We start from the raw sequence: 21,203 nt of genomic DNA, 5'->3' as shown, positions 1-21,203 counted from the left end.
TAAATACTTCAGCCACGGCCTATATTAAGTTACTAATGTGATCTCACTAATACCGGAGTCTCACTCTGTTGCCCAGGCAGGAGTGCAGTGGAGTGATCATTACTCATTGCAGCCTCCAATTCCTGCACTCAAGCAACCCACCTGCCTCGGTATCCCAAAGTGGGGGTATTACAGGCATGAGCCTCTTTGGGAGGCTGAGGCAGGTGGATCACCTGAGATCAGGAGTTCGAGACCATCATGGCCAATGTGGTGAAACCCCTTCTCTACTAAAAATACAAAAATTAGCTGGGCATGGTGGCGGGCACCTGTAATCCCAGCTACTCGGGAGGCTGAGGCAGGAGAATCACTTGAATGCGGGAGATAGTGGCTGGAGTGAGCCGAGGTCACACCAGTACACTCCAGCCTGAGCAACACAGTGAGACTGTGTCTCAGAGCAAAAACAAAAACATAAAAACCACAAAGAAATTCTCTAAGAGTAGCTCGAATGTCAGTCCTCCTGGTCACCCACAGTGTGTAGAACTCAGGTCATCTGTCATTCCTAGGGTGTTGTCTCATTTTCAGGTTTCCCCAAACTTCTCTTGGGTAGGTCTTCTCAGCCTTTACCATATCTGAACGGTGTGACCTTTAATGAACTTGATACTTTTCTTTTGGTTTAAATTTTCATTAAATAGATACTTTGTATCACCATTTAAAAGAGAAAACCACTAAGCCAGGAGTAGACCATTGTAAAAGCAAATGAAAATGAAACAATGTTTTCAAATTCAAAGTAGATACTGTTGCCTGCCAAGGTGTTGGGACTGCTTTTTTCTTGATACAAAGGGAGATTAGCAAAGTGTCAGAGTGTTATTGAAGACGCTTTAGCACTTGGCGGGAACTTTCTTCTTGAAGTGAAGAGAAGGAGTGAAGAGAATTGAAAACGGGCTAACATAGTCTATGTGATTCATTATTGTTTAACACCATGTCTACATGTCGCCTAAAGTCAGGTCACACACCACATTCATCCCACACTTTGGGAAACTCGCAGCACCGTTTCATCACTTGCTAAATATTATCCTGTCATGGCTTTTCAGGGGACACTGAGACACGCAAAACCTGTCAGGTCGATGAGTCAAGGACGTTTCCAGTGGTTTCGCAAGCCTCCTCCAAGTGTTGATGGCTGCCAGCTTTCCTTATCTGGCCTCTGGTAGCAAATTAACTTAGTCAACATTCACTTACACAAATATTTCTCCATTGCCTACTGTGGTAGCTTTAAAATATGGCCCCAAATTCGTTGACCCTTTTCCCAGCAAGAGAGGAGGGTGCTCCCTTCCCTTGAATGTAGGTGGGCTTGCTGATCAGTAGAGCACAGAAGAAATGACACCATGTAACTGACGAGGCTAGGACATAACGGACAGAGATGCAGCTTCTGCAGCATTGCTGGAACAGTCTCTCTGAAAGCTTTTGGCCACCATGTGAGCAGTCCAATTGCCCTGCAGCTGCCATGCTGTAAGGAAGCTGAAATACAGATCTCATGGCAAGGCCCTGGCCAAGAGATGCTCAGCCAACCCCCAACAGCTCCTGCGGCAGCCACTGACTAATTGCATGAGAGACTCTGAGCCCCCACACAACCACCCAGCCTAGCCCTTCCCATTGCTCACCCACAGAAACTATGTTTGGTTGGTTGGTTGTTTTGAGACGGAGTCTCGCTCAGTCGCCCAGGCTGGAGTGCAGTGGCGTGATCTCAGGTTACTGCAAGCTCTGCCTCCTGGGTTCACACCATTCTCCTGCCTCAGCCTCCTGAGTAGCTGGGACTACAGGCGCCCGCCACCACACCCGGCTAATTTTTTGTATTTTTGGTAGAGACGGGGTTTCACCGTGTTAGCCAGGATGGTCTCTATCTTCTGACCTCGTGATCCACCTGCCTCGGCCTCCCAAAGTGCTGGGATTACAGGCATGAGCCACCGCGCCCGGCCAGAAACTATGAAAGATAAATACTTGCTGTTATCAGCCACTAAACTTTGGGGATGTTCGTTACGCAGCATTATGTATCCACCATAGCTATGAAGCATCAGGCAGTGTTGGGTTCCCGGGATGAACTAGACAGGCCCTGCCTTCATGGAGCTTTGCATCCTTTTGTGGGGAGACTTTAACAGTAGACAGGTAAGCAAAATAACTTGAGATAGTGACGGGTGCTACAAAGAAAATAAAACAGCGTGCTATCTATGACAAGTGACAGAAGGAGAGAATGCTTTTTTTTTTTTTTTTTTTTTTTTTTTGAGATGGAGTCTCACTCTGTCTCCTAGGCTGGAGTGCAGTGGTGCGATCTCAACTCACTGCAAGCTCTGCCTCCCAGGTTCAAGCGATTCTCCTGCCTCAGCCTCCCGAGTAGCTGGGATTACAGGTGCCTATCACCACGCCCAGCTAACTTTTGTATTTTTAGTAGAGATGGGGTCTCACCATGTTGGCCAGGCTGGTCTCGAACTCCTGAGCTCAAGCAATCCACCTGTCTCGGCCTCCCAAAGTGCTGGGATTACAGGTGTGAGCCACCGTGCCTGGCCGAGGGAATACTTTTACACAGTGAGGACCTCGGTGTGGCTAGAGCCGAGTGACCAAAAAGAGAGGTGGTGGAGATGAGCTCAGGGAGGGAGTGTGCAGGGCCTTGGAGGCTGCAGTGAGGAGTAAGAGCTTTCTCCTAATTGCGGGGGTTGGAGGCAGGAAATGGGAGGCCTTCAAATGACTCGCCCTTAACTGCTGATTGGCCTCCCTGCTGTCTGCTTCCTCCTTGGCTCCCCAGGATACAGGTCTCCCAGGATCCCCTGAGCCCAAGCTGAGCTCTGAAGACTTATGTCGCTCTCTCCTCTGCAGCCAAGGAGGATGGTCGTTCTGCAGCTGGGCTTCAGGAAAAGGGGCCTTCACAGCTGCAACTGAGTTTTCATCTTCCCATCATGGGCAGGGAACCAGCATGTCGTGCTTTTACAGAGCAAAAGGGGCTTTGCTGTCCAATGCGCTAGGAGCCAATGCTAGGACACGAGGGTTTTTGAGAAAAGCTTGTTATTGCAAGTTGACTAACAAGCAGACGGGCGTCCATCTCAAAGCTTTCTCCCCATGCTAGCTTTAAGACCTTACTTTCTGCAGGTGTGGAGATGGGGTCTCGCTATGTTGCCCAGGCTGGTCTCGAACTCTTGGCATCGAGCGATCCTCCTCCCTCTGCCTCCCAAAGGACTGGGACTGTAGGCCTGAGGCACCACGCCCACCCTAAGGGAGTCAATGCCTTTATGAGAAGAGGTTTAGGGGTCAGATAGTGGGATTAGTAGGTAGGTGATTGGTAGAAGAAAATAGAAGTCTGGAAAGTCCTCTGGCATGCGCAGTTATCTCTCATCCCTCCTCATGGATCGCATGTGCAAATTTGGGGGGTGTTAGTCTACAACATGCAGTGGAAATTGAAGCTATGACATCAGCAAGCTCGTTCTGTGCAAACTCCAATCCGCCATGTTGTTCCAACTGATTTCAGCCAGTTGTGTTATCTTACAAGCACAGGGAGTTTCAGTAAGTTGTTTCTTTTCTTATCCAGCAAACTTGGAAATTTCTATTAGTCATAGGTTTCTGTAATTCCTGGGGAGTGATCAATCAAGTATAATTCGTGCCCTTAAGGAGCTCGGAGCCAGGTGAGGTTGGAGGGACTTCATCGTGAATGCCTTATTGGTTCGTCTGCCTTTCCCATTCTCCCTCAACCCATGGCCTCAAGTTCCTGACAACAGGATGTCGGATGTGACCAACGGTGACCCCTTGCCCATGATGGCAGGAACCCCTAACCCAAACTAGGCACATCAGCCAGGGATTTGGGGCTGGAATTGCCTCTGGAAGAAAGCTGGGCTGGATCCTGTTAACCTGGGGTAGGGCCACATTCTCCTTCCCATGACCTGATCTGCAACCAGGGGTCAGCAGTGCTGGGAGGTGGAGAGCCAAGGGTGCCACAACCGGGTTCCCAAGCCTTCACTTTGCTCGGTGATACATTCCTGTCTCCTTCTGATCAACTCTGCTTTTTCCCCTCCTCGTCCTCCTCCTCCTCCTCCTCCTCTTCTTCCCCTTCCCTTCCTCTTCCCCTTCTCATTCTCCTTCTCCTTCTTTTTTGTTGAGATGGAGTCTCCCTCTGTCACCCAGGCTGGAATGCAGTGGCACAATCTCGGCTCACTGCAAACTCCACCTCCTGGGTTCAAGCAGTTCTCCTGCCTCAGCCTCCCGAGTAGCTGGGATTACAGGTGCCCGCCACTGCGCCCGGCTAATTTTTATATTTTTAGTAGAGACGGGGTTGTCACTATGTTGGCTAGGGCTGGTCTTGAACTCCTGACCTCAAGTGATCCACCCACCTTAGCTAGGCTGGTCTCAAACTCCTGACCTCAAGTGATTTGCCCGCCCAAAGTGCTGGGATTATAGGCGTGAGCCACGGCACCTGGCCTCTTTATTTTAAGTTAAATAAATTAATTTTTTTTCTTTTTTTTTTTTTTGAGATGGAGTCTCGCTCTGTCGCCCAGGCTGGAGTGCAGTGGCCGGATCTCAGCTCACTGCAAGCTCCGCCTCCCGGGTTTATGCCGTTCTCCTGCCTCAGCCTCCTGAGTAGCTGGGACTGCAGGCGCCCGCCACCTCGCCCGGCTAGGTTTTTTTGTTTTTTTGTTTAGTAGAGACGGGGTTTCACCGTGTTAGCCAGGATGACCGGTCTCGATCTCCTGACCTCATGATCCACCCGTCCCGGCCTCCCAAAGTGCTGGGATTACAGGCTTGAACCACCGCGCCCGGCCTCTTATAATTTAAATTTTAAAATAAATAAATTTGAAATACAATCAGACTTAAAAAGAAGTTGCAAAAATAGTATGAAGAGTTCCATATAACTTCCATCAGTTTCCTCAGATATTCACATCCTGAGCAAAATCAGGAAATTTGCATTGATACACTACTATTCACTAATGTGCAAACCTCATTCACATTTCATCTGTTCAGCTCTAGTGTCCTTTCTCTGTTCCAGGATTTAGTCCTGGATCCTGTCTTGCATTTAGGTATCATTTCTCCTTAGTTTCCTTTAGTCTGGATCATTTCCTCTTTTTTTATGTACTTTTTCTTGACAACGACATTTCTAACGAGTACTGCAATTATTTTGTAGAATGCCCCTTAGCTTTGGGTTTGTTTGATGTGTCCTCACCGTGAAACTCAGGTTAAGCGTTTTTAGCAGGGATTACACAGAAGCGATGTGTGTCTGTGTCAGCACGTCCTAGCAAGGGCACATGATGGCGATTTATACCTTTTTTTTTTTTTTCTTTGAGACAGAGTCTCTCTCTGTTGCCCAGGCTGGAGTGCAGTGGTGCAGTCTTGGCTCACTGCACCCTCCACCTCCTGTGTTCAAGCGATTCTCATGCATCAGCCTCCTGAGTTGCTGGGAAAACAGGTGCACACCACCATGCCAGGCTAATTTTTGTATTATTAGTAGAGACGGAGTTTCACCGTGTTGGCCAGGCTGGTCTTGAACTTGTGACCTCAAGTGATCTGCCCACCTAGGCCTGCCAACGTGTTGGGATTACAGGTGTGAGCCACTGTGCCTGGCCAAGATCGCTTTTTTTTTTTTTTTTTTTTTTTGAGATTGAGTCTCGCTCTATTGCCCAGGCTGGAGTGCAATGGCGCAATATTGGCTCCCTGCAATATTGCCTCCCAGGTTCAAGTGATTCTCCTACCTCAGCCTCCCGAGTAGCTGGGATTACAGGCATACACTACCGCACCTGGCTAATTTTTGTATTTTTAATAGAGATGGTGTTTCACCATATTGGCCAGGCTGGTCTCAAGCTCCTGACCTCGCGATCCACCCCCCTCAGCCTCCCAAAGGACTGGGATTACAGGTGTGAGCCACCGCGCCCACCCAATCGCTTGTTTTAAATGGTGTCTGCCAGGTGACTTTTTCCCATTGTTATGTTGGGGGGATATTTTGGGCCTTTGTAAACAAATAGGAAATATTCGAGGAAGAGAAGGGGAGGAAGAGAAGGGAAGGAAGGAAATTAGCTCACTCACTCCCTTGTTTTTGATCTTTCTTATCATGCATCATTGCAAATAAGTAAACAAATCAGCCTGGCTTCTGGACAAAAATCCAACTTTTTGTGTCCCCTGCGAAAAGGAAAAGGCTGTATCACACAGTGACCACTGGGGGGCAGCAGAGGATTGGGATGAATCAAAACTCAACTCCAGGAGAAGGGGCAGTTGGCTGCCTTCTGGGTAAACTTACCGGGACGTAAGCTCCGCATCTGCTGGGGTTCTGGCGTCTTCCATGAGCCAGGCCATGGAAGTGGAGGTAGGGAGTCTTAGTGGCACATCGCTCCCAGCCTGCTGCTGCGGTTACCAAGCCGTATGGACGCGCCACCTTGAAAACAGGAGCTGTCGTCTCGGGAGGGCTTCACGAGGTCTCAGAATCCCCTTCTGAGACTGGCCAGAACATTCCTGGGTGCTGAGGGTGTATCTCTTTGGAGATTGATTGCAACCCCCCGAAATCAGTTCTGGAAGATATAAGCCAAGGAGGAATTTGCTGGAAGGTTATGTGGATGTTCATGAGATCAAAAAGAAAGAAGCAACTGGCAGCTTCAACAGGTCTTAGAAGCGAAAACCACTGAGGACAATGCGCCGGGTGTCTCCCCCAGGATGTCTGAACTTTGCTTTCAGTCTCACCCTTCAGCTCAGCGTTCAGAGTCTAAGGAGAAAGTGTTGGATGGGGTCAGCAGGGTACAGGGTACGGTAGGTTAATTTTTGCTCACCTCCAATCAAATTCATTCCTCCATAATTTTTTTTTTTTGAGACGGAATCTCACTGTCACCCAGGCTGGAGTGCAGTGGCACGATCTTGGCTCACTGCAACCTCTGCCTCCTGGGTTCAAGCGATCCTCCTGCCTCAGCCTCCCAAGAAGCTGGAATTTATAGGCGCCACCACCACATCCAACTAATTTTTGCGTTTTTATTAAAGATGGGGATTTCACCATGTTGGTCAGGCTGGACTTGAACTTCTGACCTCAGGTGATCTGCCTGCCTTGGCCTCCCAAAGTGCTGGGATGACAGGCTTGAGGCACCGTGCCTGGCCCTTCCATCAAATATTTATTGAGCAATAAATACATACTGGGTTCTGTGTGCCTAACCAGTGGTGGGAGATGCCATTTGAGACATTCAAGTGGAGGCATCCCAGCTCCTCTCCAGGACCTAGGAAGCCCGCATCCCATTACTCTGCAGCTTTCCTCAACCTCCTGCCCTGCCATTCACTCTGTGCCAGCAACACCAGCCTCCTTACCACTCCCCCCATCCCCAACACGCTGAACTCATTCCCTCCCTTCCCACCTGGAACAGCTTCCCTCAATATGTGAGACCCACCCACACAGAGACAGTATTTAAAGCCACAAGAGGAAGATCACTCCTCCAAGAGAATCAGGGTGTTATTCCAAAAGAAGGCAGGATGGATGCTGGATAGCAAAACCCCACAAAACATCCATGACAGGATTCCAGGAGGGGCCCACGATCTCACAATAGGCTGAGAACAACTCAGCCCTCCTGAGAGCCTCTGTACTCATGCATATATGGTACTGTGGCTTTGGAGACCTATGCGTATTCAACGCATTTTACATTGCAGCCCAATACCATAAATGCATGTGTATATGTGCACTCACACATACACTGAAATGAAAATTTTGCAAAGCTATATTTATCTTTATTACATCATCACTCCTGATGTTTTAGATTTTTATCCTGGTTCATTAGAAAAAAAAAAAAGGCAAGCACGATGGCTCACGCCTGTAATCCCAGCACTTTGGGAGGCTGAGGTGAGCAGTGAGCAGATCACCTGAAGTCAGGAGTTTGAGACCAGTCTGGTCAACATGGTAAAACGCCATCTCTATTAAAAATACAAAAATTAGCCAGGCGTGGTGACGCATGCCTATAATCCCGGCTACTCAGGAGGCTGAGGGAGAGAATCGATTAAACCCAGGAGGTGGAGGTTGCAGTGAGCTGAGATTGTGCCACTGCACTCCAGCCTGGGCAACAGCAAGACTGTCTCAAAAAACGAAACAAAACACAAGACCAAACCACACAAAAAAAAACAAACCAAACCAGGTATAACTCACCAATTTGATCTCCACAGGGCTCCTGGGTGCCCCTGCTCCACCCTGCAGCCACAACTCTCCCCTCACTTGTTCTATCTTAACAAGCGCCTAACTGACCCCCTGCTCCTGTTTCTTCCGGTGCAATCCGCCCTGCCCGCATACAGCTTTCTAAAGCCTAGCTTTGATTACATCAGAAACCTTTGGTGGCCTCCTGCCTGAATTCCAATTTCTTTGGAATTCCTCATCACTCCTCTGGACATTTTTTTCTCCTCCCTGGCACAGCACCTTCCTTCCCACAATCACCGTAAAGAACGCCTTCTCTGGGGGGCCCTCCCCACTCCCTCATGCCCTCAATGTTTGCTGAGCATGTGCTGTGATAGATTTGGGAAATTCATCTCAACAAGGCACATGATAACTACTCACTTGCAGAGCTTGTGGGAAAGATAGATTTGCAAACAATTACTATAAAGTATGGTGGGGAAGTTGGGTCTAAGTGACCCTAATCTACCCAGGGAGCACCCAGGAAGGCTTCCTGGAAGAAGCACCAATTAAGACGAGTGCTAAAGAGGAAGGTGTCTCCCAGGCGACACGGACAGTGTCCAGAGACATTTTTGGTTGTCAGGATTGGGCTGGGGTGCTCCTGGCACAGAGTGGGTGGAGGCCAGGGACGCTGCTCAGCACCCTGCAGTGCCCAGTATGGACCCACTCTGGAGAATCAGCCGACACCCCACCATCTGTAGTATCTGCAGTGCCGAGGGGTAGAAACAACTCTTGAAGGCTTAGTCCAGTGTTTTCTGTATATTGATCTTCTTTCTCACAACACTGTGAGGTATTTTTATTGTCTCTTTTCCAGAGGGAGAAACTGATGAAGGTGATTTACTTGAGGGCACAGTGGAGCTGACTGTCAAACCTGTGCAGTCGAAACCTCGCCACTCTGCCTCTCCTGACCAAGGAGGAGCTGGGGAGTAGCAAAGAGGAAGGGGAGAAATGGTCTGATTATGGTCCTTTTGGGGCAGGGCCAAGGGGTGGGGCAGGGCAATGTGGGTAGACGGAAGGTGCTGCCCACACTGTGATGGAGACATGGGGAGGAGTTCTGGATGGCCAGATGCCAGGCTGCTGTCTTGCTCTGCCGAGGGCCAGGCACCCAGGAGCTCTGAGCAGAGGTGAAGTCAGCAGCTTGTGGAGGTATTTCCATCTTGGGAGTGGCTGAGGTGACTGAGGGGGTAGAAGGAGGAGAGGAGTAGGCAGGACCCAGGCACAGAGGAGCAGCAGCCAGAGGCAGGAGGAAAACAGGTGGCGGGGGTTACTCCAGGTGGAGCTTCTCCCCTTTCTTTTTTTTTTCTTTTGAGACAGAGTCTCGCTCTGTCACCCAGGTTGGAGTGCAATGGCACGATCTCGATCGCTGTAAGCTCCACCTCCCAGGTTCAAGCGATTCTCCTGCCTCAGCCTCCCCAGTTGCTGGGACTACAGGCGCCCGCCACCACACCTGGCTAATGTTTGCATTTTTAATAGAGACGGGGATTCACCATGTTAGCCAGGATGGTCTCGATCTCCTGACCTCGTAATCCACCCACCTTGGCCTCTGAAAGTGCTGGGATTACAGGCTTGAGCCGCTGTGCCTGGCCCGCATCTCCCTCTTCTTAGCATGCTGGTAGCTGCAGTGCGTGGGGTCCCCTCCCATCTTGCACTGGAGTTCCTGCCACCAGACAGTTTGTGAAGGCAGGGACATCTCTGGGGCTTCCCACCCCTCCTTGCTGACGTCTGCCTGGAGGTCAGGGCTGTAACGGCAGCTCCATCATCACCGGGGACCCAGTCTCCTTCTGACTCATTGCTTTTCCATCCTTATCACGGGGCTTCCACCTTGAGGTCCACTGTGGCTGCTGTGCTCCAGCCATCACATCGGCATTCCAACCAGCAGCCTTGCTTTTCCCACGTGTACAATGGGGATTACCTCTACCTTAGGTCATCAAAAACAGGAGACGGGACAGAAGTGTAGCGTGGAGGCTGCTGTGATTACGGCCAGTACCCCCTTGAGAGGCTTGGTAAAACCAAGTTTCCCCTTTTTTTTCTGAGGCGACTGCACCCTGGGGACCTACCCAGAGGGCTTTGGAGGCACATGATGGCCTGAGGAGCTCAAGCGGCCTCCTCTTTCCTGGGGCACCATCTCCCATGCTCTGAGATCCCACTTTCCCCAGCCTGTCAGGCCCCGTGGGCGGGGCTTGGGTTTCCCACTCTGGGCCCTGCCGTCCACACCGGGCCTGGCTCTTCGGTGGCTGGGGAGGTGGGGAGTTGGTACTTGCATAATTTGACTCAGGGGTCTCAGCTGGAGGAAGGTCTGAAATTGGGGCGAGTGGATTTCCTGGCTGAAGTTGGCACCGTCAGGACCCAGTGGGGTCCTGGAGTCCCAGCCCAGGGAAGGGAGGGGCGATTCTAGTGTCGCCTGGGACAGAGAGTCCTGGACTGGGGCAAAGGCCGAGTGTCTCTGGGGGCATACGGGGCACTGGCCTGGCACTTGGGAAACAGATTTAGGGGCAGCTGAGTGAGAACTATACTAGCCTTTGTGGGCCACCCTCCCTCCCGCAGGTGGGCCCTGCCGGGTTCCTGAGCCCATTGCTCTCCTCTGCAGAGTTTCTTCAAAGTCCTGTAGCCCTGCACCACAGTCCCCTGAGAGGAAATGGCAGCAACAACACGCTTCCTGGCCCCTACCCGAATCCCACTGAGTCAGGCTCCCTGTGGATGGGGTCCAGGAATCGGCCGTTTTTGAGCAAGCTCATGCACTGATTCTCAATGATTCTGAAGTGTGGCCCCAACTGTACCAAGGAGACCCTGAGGACAACCAGTGGTTCGGATCCGAGACCAGTGCACCTGCTTCTCCACTAGATCTAAGTGGGTCTAGCCTGTAACAAATGCAAACAGGAGGCCAGGCCGGTGGCTCATGCCTATCATCTCAGCACTTTGGGAGGCCGAGGTGGGAGGATCGCTTGAGCTGAGGAGTTTGAGTCCAGCCTGGGCAACATAGGAAGATCCCCGTTTCTATTAAAAAAAAAAAAAAATTAACTGGATGTGGTGGTGCATGCCTATAGTCTCAGCTACTTGGGGAGGCTGAGGTGGGAGGATCACCTGAGCCCAAGAGGTTGAGGCTGCAGTGAGCTATGATAATGCCACTGCACTCCAGCCTGGGTAATAGAATGAGACCATCTCTTAAACAAACAACAAACAAACAAACAAAAACAAAAGAAAAATCCCAAAGTGTAAACAGGAGCCACTGACCATCCTGGACAAAGAAGTGTTTCCGTGCCATCACTGGCCCAGGGTGGGCTTTGCTAAGGAAGTGAGGGGCCCGGGCTCCTTTTGGAAGGCACTAGAACATGCCCAGGGAGCCTGCAGGCAAGTGTGGGGGGCACCTCTGTAGCTTCTCCTCTGGGTCTTGAAGGGTGCAAGCCCGGCAGGCTGGTGTCCCAGGGCAGGGGGGCAGGGCCTGGAGTGTGGACAGCGACTCCGAAAGTGGGCACGCTCAGTGTTTACTGCTGTGAAAAACAAGACAGGCCTGAGAGGCTCGTGGCTTTGCTGCCACCTCTGTTGCTCCTCGTGGATCGGAAAGACGGGCCGGAGCCTAAGGCAGAAACCAGCTTGTATTGGTTACCAGGAGTGAGCAAAAGCCGGGCGTTACAATCTGTTAACTGTGAGCTTCAGTGTCTCCAAGGAGAGGAGACGTATAAAGACATTCTTTCCGTCGGATTTCAACTAAGGTTTGGGCTATACGACCAGACAAACAGTGATTATTCCTGACTTTTCGTTTCTAAAGTGAGCACGCGTCTTTCTCTTCCTGCCCGTCCGCTCTGGCGCAGGCCGAGCGTTGCTCTGAGCTCCTGCAAGCAGGGAAGTAAGGTTTTTAAAGGCCACGTGAGCTATTAGTACCTTCTGTGTGAATGAGAACAAAACATTTGGGACTGAATATACGGCAATGTACACATTCATAAGAAACGTTCTAATAACAATAGAGCACAAAACTATTGGTATAAACATTTTTCCAAAAAGAGAAAACTATTGCATTGCGTTAGAAAGCGCGTCCTGGGCTGAGGCTGGTCTTTCTTCTCTGCAGTTGGTTTGGGGGCAGAAACTCCAGCACGCAGCTGTCCAACTGCAGCGGCTACGTGTCTCCATGGAGACAAACTCGGTGTCTCAAGTTCGGGGCTTCAAAAGTCCCGAATATTTGTCCCCAGAGAAGAGTTTTGACTTTGAAGAGGACAAAGTGGGACTCGCTGGGGTTTGGGGTGCTCCGGGATTAATTCAGAGGGAGGTGTTCTGGAAGACTCCGTGGAGTGGGACGCAGGCACTGCTGTTTGGACGACAGGCGGGATGGCTGCTTTCCGAAGTCGCGGCTGTGACTCTGTTCCTGTTGGACAGACTCCTTCCACAGCCAGCGGCTTGATGGTGACGGTGAACTTGGACAGAGCCCCAGATCCTTCCTGGTGCTGATAGAACTTCTGGTTTTGAGTTTTTGGAAGACACTGCTTTGTCCTGGCACGAGCGAGCCCATTTCTGTGGCTTGTTCTTTCTCGAGCTGCGGATCTGTCCAGGACACAGCAATTGTCAGCTGCCCCTCAAGTCCTTTGGCATCTGGAGATGGGTTCCTGCAGTATAGCTGGCCTCCCGCCTCAGCGCATCGGGGCAGGGCAGTCTGGCTCTAAAAGGCCGCAGGGCACCGCTCCCAGCTGGGTCCCTCCCACATGGTGCTACCAGACAAGGGCACTCCACTTTCCATTCCTGAGGGGGCTCCAGGGATGCTGGCGAGCTCTGTGCCGCCCCAGTGGTGGCAGGTAGGAGGGGAGAGGCCGTCCCTTTCTATTCGGGCTCTGCCAGGTTTTTCCATTTTAAATCATGGTGAAAATTGGTTCCAGTTGAGTGTAGGGGCCAGCGCTCTCAGCACAGCTCCTTCAGCTCTTAAAGGGACTGGGGCCAAAGTCCGGAGTTCCAGCAGAGGAGGGTTTGTCCAGAACAAAGAACCCATGGTCTGGTGTGGCCCTGGTGGCTGTACAGGGGCCTGGCACCCAGAGCACAGCTACAGTCAGTGGGAGCCCCGGCCCAGGCTTCTGTAGCTTCAACAACTGCTTTCCTTCTTGAACACTCTCTTGGCCTTCAAGGGCATGCTGACCCCGGGAGGCCCCGCTTGAGTCAAAGTAAACATCCATCGTCTAAGAGGCACTAATTTGGTGGAGCCGGTGAAGTCCAGGTTCCCAGAGCGACCGGGCGGCATCTTCTGGAACCTGGCAGAGGAGCCGGCCGGGGCTGCTAGATGCCCTGCAGGGAGTGGTTGGGATCACTGCGCTCCCGCTTCACCAGGGGCTCGCCCAGGCTGTGGGCATCTGGGCCCGCCTCGCTGCCGCGCTGCTCATTGCCCATGTCATCTGCAGAGGGAGGGGTAGGGTCAGTGTCCATCATCAGGAGGGCATGGGAGGGAGAGACGGAAGTGCATGTTCCAAGAGCTGCTCCGGCACGCCAGGCAGGGTACTAAGGACACATGGCAGCCCGTGGACCCTGCCTTGGCCTCTGCTCCAGGCTGATGTGTCCTCTCCCACCTACCTGGTCACCCAGAGGTGCCCCCAGGTTGGGCCAGGCAAAAGAGCCTCTGCCCTGTGCCTCCCTTCCCCAGTGCCGATGGGCCTGGGGCCTGCTCCCCACAGGGCTGGGGCCTCTGGGGTCCTCCTCCCACCCGCGTGGAGCAGGGACGGGGCCCAGGGGCTCTGGCCTGCCTGTCCCACTCTACTGCTGGGCATGGGCGCAGGAGACCAGAGGCTGCCTGGTCCGGACCTGGTGCTGAGGTCCCTGGGCAGCGGCTACCCAGAGGCCGGCGGCACTCTGAGCCCCAGCCGAGCTAGTCTGCAGTGGCGCCTGCTGCCCAGGGCCATCAGCCACTGTCCGGACGCCAGATCCCAGGCCCTCACCCCCGCAGGGCTGCCCCCATTTCCACCTGCTCATCATGAGATGAGGCAGGCAGGCCACGGCCAGGAGTACCACCCTCCTGGGAGGGCCGTGGCAGGAAAGCCGCAGACGCACCCACCTTTGTCAAGCAGCGCCAGCGACAGAGAGGCGAGATCGTTGAACTGAAAGAGAAACCTGGAGTCAGGGGCGCCTGCAGAGGGGCGGCAGTTGCTGTTTGGGGGCTCTGGGGATGCTGCCCCAACCTTGCCTTGAGCCACGTCCTCCACTCACAGGAAAGCAGCTAGGGTCTGCCCTGAGAAGTGGCTCTGATGCTGCCAGGCATCTGGGTGGGTCCCTGTCCCCTGTCCAGGCCGCCTCTGGGAACTGCTGGGGGTGGAGGGTGCTGACTGCTTGAGGCAGTGAGGGGACAGGAGCTGGTTCCCAAGGTCCCCTGGGTGTGGCTGCTCCGGGTTTTAAGGTGGCATGGAAGGGCCATGGGCCAAGTTATCTTTGCTCCCTGAAGTCTGTATACAGCATGAAAACCAGTCCTTGGTTGCCCCAGAGCCCGGCGTCCACGCCAACATGCAGGGAACAGACAGCTTCCACAGTTTCTGCGCACGTTGTGGGGCCCTGGCCACCGACTCTGAGAGTGCTGTGGCCTCGGGGTAGTAAGAAGGCAGGGACCCTGCCATTCATCAAGCATCTCCTCGTTTCTTCCTCGAGGCAAACCCATGCAGCCCGGCAAGTCCACTCCAAGGTGTGGACCCCAAAGAACTGAACACAGGTGTGCACACAAAAACCCGCCCACAAATGCCCACAGCAGCACCATTCACAACGGCCACAGAGAGGGAGCCACCACGCAGCACAGAGGCACGAGGGGTCAGCGCAGCGCGGCCAGCCACGCACTGGAACACAACTCAGCCAGGAGCGGAACCAGGCTCTGACCCGGGTCACAGCGCAGACGTCACACTCAGTGAGAGACGCCGGACACAAAAGGCCACACAGTGTGTGATCCCATTTCTATGAAATGTCCAGGACAGGCCAATCCACAGAGGCAGAAGGGGGCTGCGTGGGTGCTGTGCTGCAGGAGGGGCTTGGGAGTGACTGCTCCTGGGACGGGGTTTCCTTTTGGGGTGATGGAATGTTCTGGAACTGGACAGTAGTGCCAGCTGCACCTTGTGAATGTGCTAAATGTCACTTTATTGTGTGCTTTAATGTGGAAATAACACCCTATGTGTATGTCACCACAATACAAAGAACACTTTGGGGGGTGTGTCCGAGGCCTCCCCTGCGTGGCAGGACACCCAAGGACAACCTCCCTCCAGAGCCAGCGGTTTGATGGTGACTGTGAACTCGGACAGAGCCCCAGAGCCTTCCCGGTGCTGGTCAAACTGTGGTTTGGATGTTTTGAAAGCCACTGCTGTGTCCTGGCATGAGTGGGCCCGTTTCTGTGGCTCTTTACAGAGCTGTGGATCTGTCCGGCGGCAGAGCAGCAGGACCTGTGAGTGTCCTCTCTCCCGGCTGCTCAGAGCACACTGCCCTCTCCCTACAGGCCTGGCCAAGCCCAGCCGTCCTGCCCAGGAGGGTCCTCACCTCTCCCATCACAGCGATCGGAGTCTCTCCGGTGGCCTCCGCGACGCGGTGCTCTACCAGGTAGAACATGTACTCGTCGTAGAGCAGGCGGATGAGGTGGAAGGAGCCGAAGCTGGCAGCGCTGCGCAGGGTCAGGTCCCGGATCACCATGGAGCTGGGGGCAAGCGGACAGAGGCTGGGGACCCTCAGGGGAGCATGGAACCTGGGTCCCAGGCCAGGCTTCATGGCAGCAACACGCCCCCTGCTCTGTGTTTCCTGGGGAACCCAGACCCTGAGTGATCCTAAGACCTGCCGGACTGTTGGGGGCTGATGGCAGCCGAGACCCTGGGCCTCGCGTGACGGATGGGTGGGGCAGGCCTGCCCACTCAGTTCCAGAGACTGCCCCGGGGGACAGGAGAAGGAGACGGGCAGTCAGCCCCAAAGCGACAGGCTGCTGGAAACACAACTGCAGCTGGTGCTAGCACGGGCGCTGGACAGATCGCAGCTGGTGATTCCAGTGACATTTCGGACTCCGAATCAGAGCACAGGCTGGCAGCTGGTGCCTGTCTCCCCAGCAGGAGGCACCTCTCCCCACCTTCCCCGTATCCTTGCCACCTCCCGCCATTCCTCAGCCTGTGGTTTCAGGCACCTAAACACAAGACAAAAAGCCAGGGTGCTTTAGTCTCTGTCAGCAAAAGCAGGAGTTTCAGAGACTTCAGCCCAGATCCAGTCCTCATCCAGCCCTCAGCCTGTGAGCTGAGAATGCTTCACGTTTTGAAAAAGTCAAAAGAATAATTATATTCGGTGGCACGTGGAAATTACATGAAATTCACATGTTGGTGTCCACAAACAGTTTCACTGGCACGCATCATGCCCGTTCCTATATTGTCTTTCCTAGGATGGCTGCAAATACTACCTGGTTCTTTCCAGGAGAGGCGGCCCCTGACCTGAAGGATCAATATAAGACCAAAAGGGGCTGGGCACGGTGGCTCACGCCTGTAATCCCAGTACTTTAGGAGGCCAAGGTGGGCAGATCACTTGGGGTCAGGAGTTGGAGACCAGCCTGGCCAACATGGTGAAACCCCATCTCTACTAAAAATACAAAAATTAGCCAGGCATGCTGGCAGGCGCCTGTAATCCCAGCTACTCAGAAGGCTGAGGCACAAGAATTGCTTGAACCCAGGAGGTGGAGGTTGCAATGAGCCAAGATTGCACCACTGTACTCCAGCCTGGTGACAGAGCGAGACTCTGTCTCAAAAAACAAACAAACAAACAAACAAGAGAATGAAGTGGAACAGTGCCTCAGTCTCCCTTGTGAAGAGCACCCCCACCTTGCAGATGTGACCCCGATCCCCTCCAGCGCTGAGCTGTGCTCTTCTTTGGCTGGCAGGTACCTCAGTCCTGCACTCACTCTGCTCTTCTCGATTCTTCCACTTGCAACCTTCCCTCTGTCCATGGAGACAGGCATCGGCATCCCTACACTGCCTCTTCCCTTGCTCTTCCTCCTCCATTACCCCAGTGTGGCTTTGTTGTAATTTCTGGCTACACTGGTGTCTCTGTTATGTGGCAGTGGTGTGCTAGGCCCATGGCAGAGCCGCGCAGTCTGTTAGGCATGTGGTTCCTGTCATTCATTCATTCAGCCAGCATTTAAACAGAAGCGAGGTCCCGGCACTCAGGTAGCGTGCCTGATCATGCAGGAGACAGACAACAGACAAGTGAACAGATGACGAGAGACAGGTGACAATCAGTGCCAGGAGAAAAGCAGGGCATGGGCATGGAAGGTGGGACAGAATGGGCCGTCTTATTTACAAAGGCTGGAGGTGGGGCGTTTCTCTGCAGATGATGGGTTTCTCTGCATGGCTGTCTGGGGGAAAGATGTTCCAGGAAAGAGGGGCAGGTGGAAAGGCCCTGAAGCAGCGTGGCCAGGGGAGTGTGTAAGGAGGGAGCTGAGAAAAGGGAGGTGCTGGCTGGCCAGCTGAGGGATTGGCAATTTTTTTTTTTTTTTTTTTTTTAACTGAGACAGAGTTTGGCTCTTGTTGCCCAGGCTGGAGTGCAATGGCACGATCTTGGCCCACTGCAACCTCTGCCTCCCGGATTTAAGAGATTCTCCTGCCTAAGCCTCCCAAGTAGCTGGGATTTCAGGTACCGGCCACCACACCTGACTTTTTTATATTTTTAGTAGAGATGGGGTTTTGCCATGTTGGCCAGTCTGGTCTTGAACTCCTGACCCCAAGTGATCTGCCTACCTCAGCCTCCCAAAGTGTGGGGATTACAGGCATGAGCCACTGCACCCAGCCAGGCAAACTCGTTTTCATGCTTGCCAGATAGCAAATACTGTGTCAGCTTTGTGCCCAACAGTCACACTGTTCTGTTTGCATTGACAGCTGTAGCTGATCCGTGAATGAATGCGTGTGGCTGAGGTTCCAATAAAACTTTATTTACACAATGGGCTGGGGCAGTGATATGGTTTGGCTCTGTGTCCCCACCCAAATTTCACCTTGAATTACATGATCCCCATGTGTTGTGGGAGGGACCCGGTGGGAGGTAATTGAATCATGGGGGCAGATGTTTCCCATGCTGTTCTCTTGAGAGTGAATAAGTCTCATGAGATCTGATAGTTTTATAAAGGGGAGTTCTCCTGCACACACTCCCTTGCCTGCCACCATGTAAGATGTGCCTTTGCTCTTCCTTGGCCTTCTGCTATGACTGTGAGGCCTCCCCAGCCATGTGGAACCGTAAGTCCATTAAACCTATTTTTCTTTATAAATTACCCAGTCTTGGGTATGTCTGTATCAGCAGTGTGGGAATGGACTAATACAGGTGGGGATAACAATTTGGCCCTGTGGCCATAGCTCATCCATGCGCTGGGTCATGTGGGCCTGTCAGCCACAGAACAGCGTTGTGTTTTCCTGGGGTAATAACTGGCTCTTTTTTTAAAAAATGCTCACTTTTCCATGTACTCATGAGACTAAAACTCCTGACAGAACTGCAGGAGGCATCTTGGTGCCTTTCCTGGGGATGATCCCTCTGGAAGCCTTGGCTCCCCTGCCCTGGTTTGCACATGGTAGGTTTGTAGCTTGGAAATAATTTCCCATCAGAACTCTCAGGACATCGCTCTACTGCCTTCCAGGTTTCTGCACATTGTTCAGAAGTCTCATGCTGCTCCCATCCCCAGCCTGTCGCTTTCTCTCTGGAAGCTTTTATGGCTGTTTTTCAAGCTTGGTGTTTTGAAATTTCACCCGGAGCCTCCCTGGGGAAAGTCAGCAGCTTTCTCAGTTTGGAGACTTGTGCACTTCAGTTCTGAGACAGCTTTTTTTTTTTCCCCTTAGAGATGGGGTCTGGCTCTGTCACTCAGGCTGGAGTGAAGTGGTGCAATCTTGGCTCACTGCCGTCTGGACCGCCAGGGCTCAAGGATCCTCCCACCTCAGCCTCCCCAGTATGTGGGACCACAGGCACATGCCACCACGCCCAGACAAGTGTTTTAACTTTTTGTAGAGGTCCTGGTATTTTCCCCAGGGCGGTCTCGAACTTCTGGTCTCAAGCTGTCCTCCTGCCTTGGCCTCCCAAAGCGGTGGGATTATAGGTATGAGCCGCCATGCCCAGCCCCCAGTCATTATTTCTGTCTGCAGAACTTGCAACTTAGTTTTTAGGCTACGGTCACCTTCTGGGCCTGCCCCTGGGAGCCGCTGGTCACGAGTGAGGCCCCCAGCCAGGTACTTGTTTTTTGGGGGTTCAGGCACTGCTGGAACTCTGCTGAGCCCTGTTTTTCTCTGAGCTCACCAGCCGAGCTACCCCTTAGAAGTTGGCCTCGGAGCCCCCCACCCGCCAGAATTCTCTCGGAGGTCTGGCAGTACTAACCTGTAAAAGGACCATTTCAGCAGGAACTGCCGGGCGGCCTTGGGGAAGTTGGGGCTGCCAGCATGCTGCTTCAGGACCTGGGTGACCACGCTGTCCAGCCAGCTGGCCCACTGGTCCAGGGAGCTCTGCTGCTGCAGGGTCAGCTTGAAATCCTGCTCCAGCCGCTGCACCACACTCTCCTCACACTGGCACACCCACGAGGCCTGCTCCTGTAGGCGGGGTGGAGGCCAGTGTCAGCAACACAGACCCCCAGCCACGGCAGCCCTCCCCGGACCTAGCGGTGATCAGGGCGGGGCATCGTGCTGTGCTTGAGCCTTCTCGTCCTTGACCTTGACAGCTGCAAGCCAAACCCTGTGTCTCCCATAACGGGCAGAATAGAAAGCCAAGGGGGATCCTACCCTGCTTCCGGGGACCCATACCCGGGTCTTGCTGGATCAAAGCTCATGCTATACGAGGTCTTCATTTCGTTTTGTTTTAAAAGGGTGACTTCTAACTGTGTGTGTGCATTTATTTACTTAATGGATAAACCCAGGGCCTGAAATAAGCATAGCTCTGAATCCGCTGTGGGCCGGCACTTTGCCAAGCCCAGGGGACAGAGTCAGGAAAATGGCCACAGGGAGGTCAACGTGGTGCCAGGATCCTGGAAACCAGGAGCCTTTGTGAGGAAAATGAGCAGGAGTGTTGGCCACAGCACCTGGACGCCAGAGGGCCCTGAGAGATGATGGAGTAGAGAGAGCTGGGGGCCGTGGGTGGGCTTTGGCCTGGGACCCGTGTCATGCAACAGAACTGAGGCCAGGCTCGGGGCAGGGGGCCAGGTTTTGCCATGGGCTCCACTCGGTGGGTTTGCTGGTTTTGCTGGAGGGCGGGAAGCCCAGGCCCTGGGGACGGCGTGGAGGAGGTCACCTGCACATTGGCAAAGTCCACGCGGTTGAGGTCGCTGAGCATCTGGTTGATCTGGGACGTGTTCTGCAGCACCGCCCGGGCCGCCTGCGCCAGGTGGTTGAGGGATGTGTAGCGCCGCAGCGTCTGGGCAAAGGCACTGACGACGCCCACCTGTAAGCCAGGGCGCGTGGTGAGCAGGGTTCGCGGGGAAGAGCCTGTTCCGCTGCGCTCCTTGCAGGGGTGCCAGGGCTCAGGGACAACACAGGGAGCAGGGAGCAGGAAACAGCAACCTGGGCAGGGAAGAGGGAACCCCCTGCTGTTCTTAGGGACCCAGTGGGTGAGAATCAGTGAAGCGGAGACCTCGCCGGTGCATCGCACGCGTCGCTAACCGAAGCCCATGTCCCGCTGAGTTAGAATTCACAACCGGCACCCTGCCCACTTCTAGAGTCCCTGTGGCTGTCTGGAGGGGCTGTTGAGACCACAGATTCCGGGGTGCTATAGGGTCAGACTTTTAGTGGGTGTGGCCTGGGAATCTTATTTTTTTAAGAGATGGGGTCTTGCTTGTTGCCCAGGCTGATCTCCAACTCTTGGCCTCAAATGATCCTCCTGTCTTGGGCTCCCAAAGTGCTGGGATTACAGGTGTGAACCACTGCACTGGCCCTGAATCTGAATTTTTATTTTTTTATGTTTATATATATATATATTTTATTTATTTATTTATTTTTATTTTTTTTGAGACGGAGTCTTGCTCTGTCGCCCGAACTGGAGTGCAGTGGCCGGATCTCAGCTCACTGCAAGCTCCGCCTCCCGGGTTCACGCCATTCTCCTGCCTCAGCCTCCTGAGTAGCTGGGACTACAGGCGCCCGCCACCTCGCCC

At 53.3% G+C, this 21,203-nt stretch overlaps 1 protein-coding gene across 6 annotated transcripts in view; it reads right to left on the bottom strand.

Annotated features, from left to right (window-relative positions):
• Positions 1 to 11,706: 11,706 nt before the first annotated feature.
• Positions 11,707 to 21,203, bottom strand: part of RFX2 (regulatory factor X2) — a 120,159-nt gene continuing 110,662 nt past the window's right edge. For all 6 annotated transcript variants that reach the window (XM_023186739.2, XM_023186741.2, XM_023186740.2 and 3 more), the window contains 5 exons: positions 20,348 to 20,497; positions 19,445 to 19,653; positions 15,608 to 15,761; positions 14,154 to 14,196; positions 11,707 to 13,500 (listed from right to left, as the gene is read on the bottom strand). In XM_023186739.2, coding sequence (XP_023042507.2) covers positions 13,385 to 13,500; positions 14,154 to 14,196; positions 15,608 to 15,761; positions 19,445 to 19,653; positions 20,348 to 20,497 — 672 coding nt within the window. In that variant the 3' untranslated portion in view covers positions 11,707 to 13,384. The remainder of the gene's footprint in view (positions 13,501 to 14,153; positions 14,197 to 15,607; positions 15,762 to 19,444; positions 19,654 to 20,347; positions 20,498 to 21,203) is intronic.

Source organism: Piliocolobus tephrosceles, chromosome 21 (assembly GCF_002776525.5).
Source record: "Piliocolobus tephrosceles isolate RC106 chromosome 21, ASM277652v3, whole genome shotgun sequence".
Taxonomy (NCBI): domain Eukaryota; kingdom Metazoa; phylum Chordata; class Mammalia; order Primates; family Cercopithecidae; genus Piliocolobus; species Piliocolobus tephrosceles.
The sequence above is the reverse complement of the archived record's forward strand: the minus strand, read 5'-3'. Positions and strand labels throughout refer to the sequence as shown.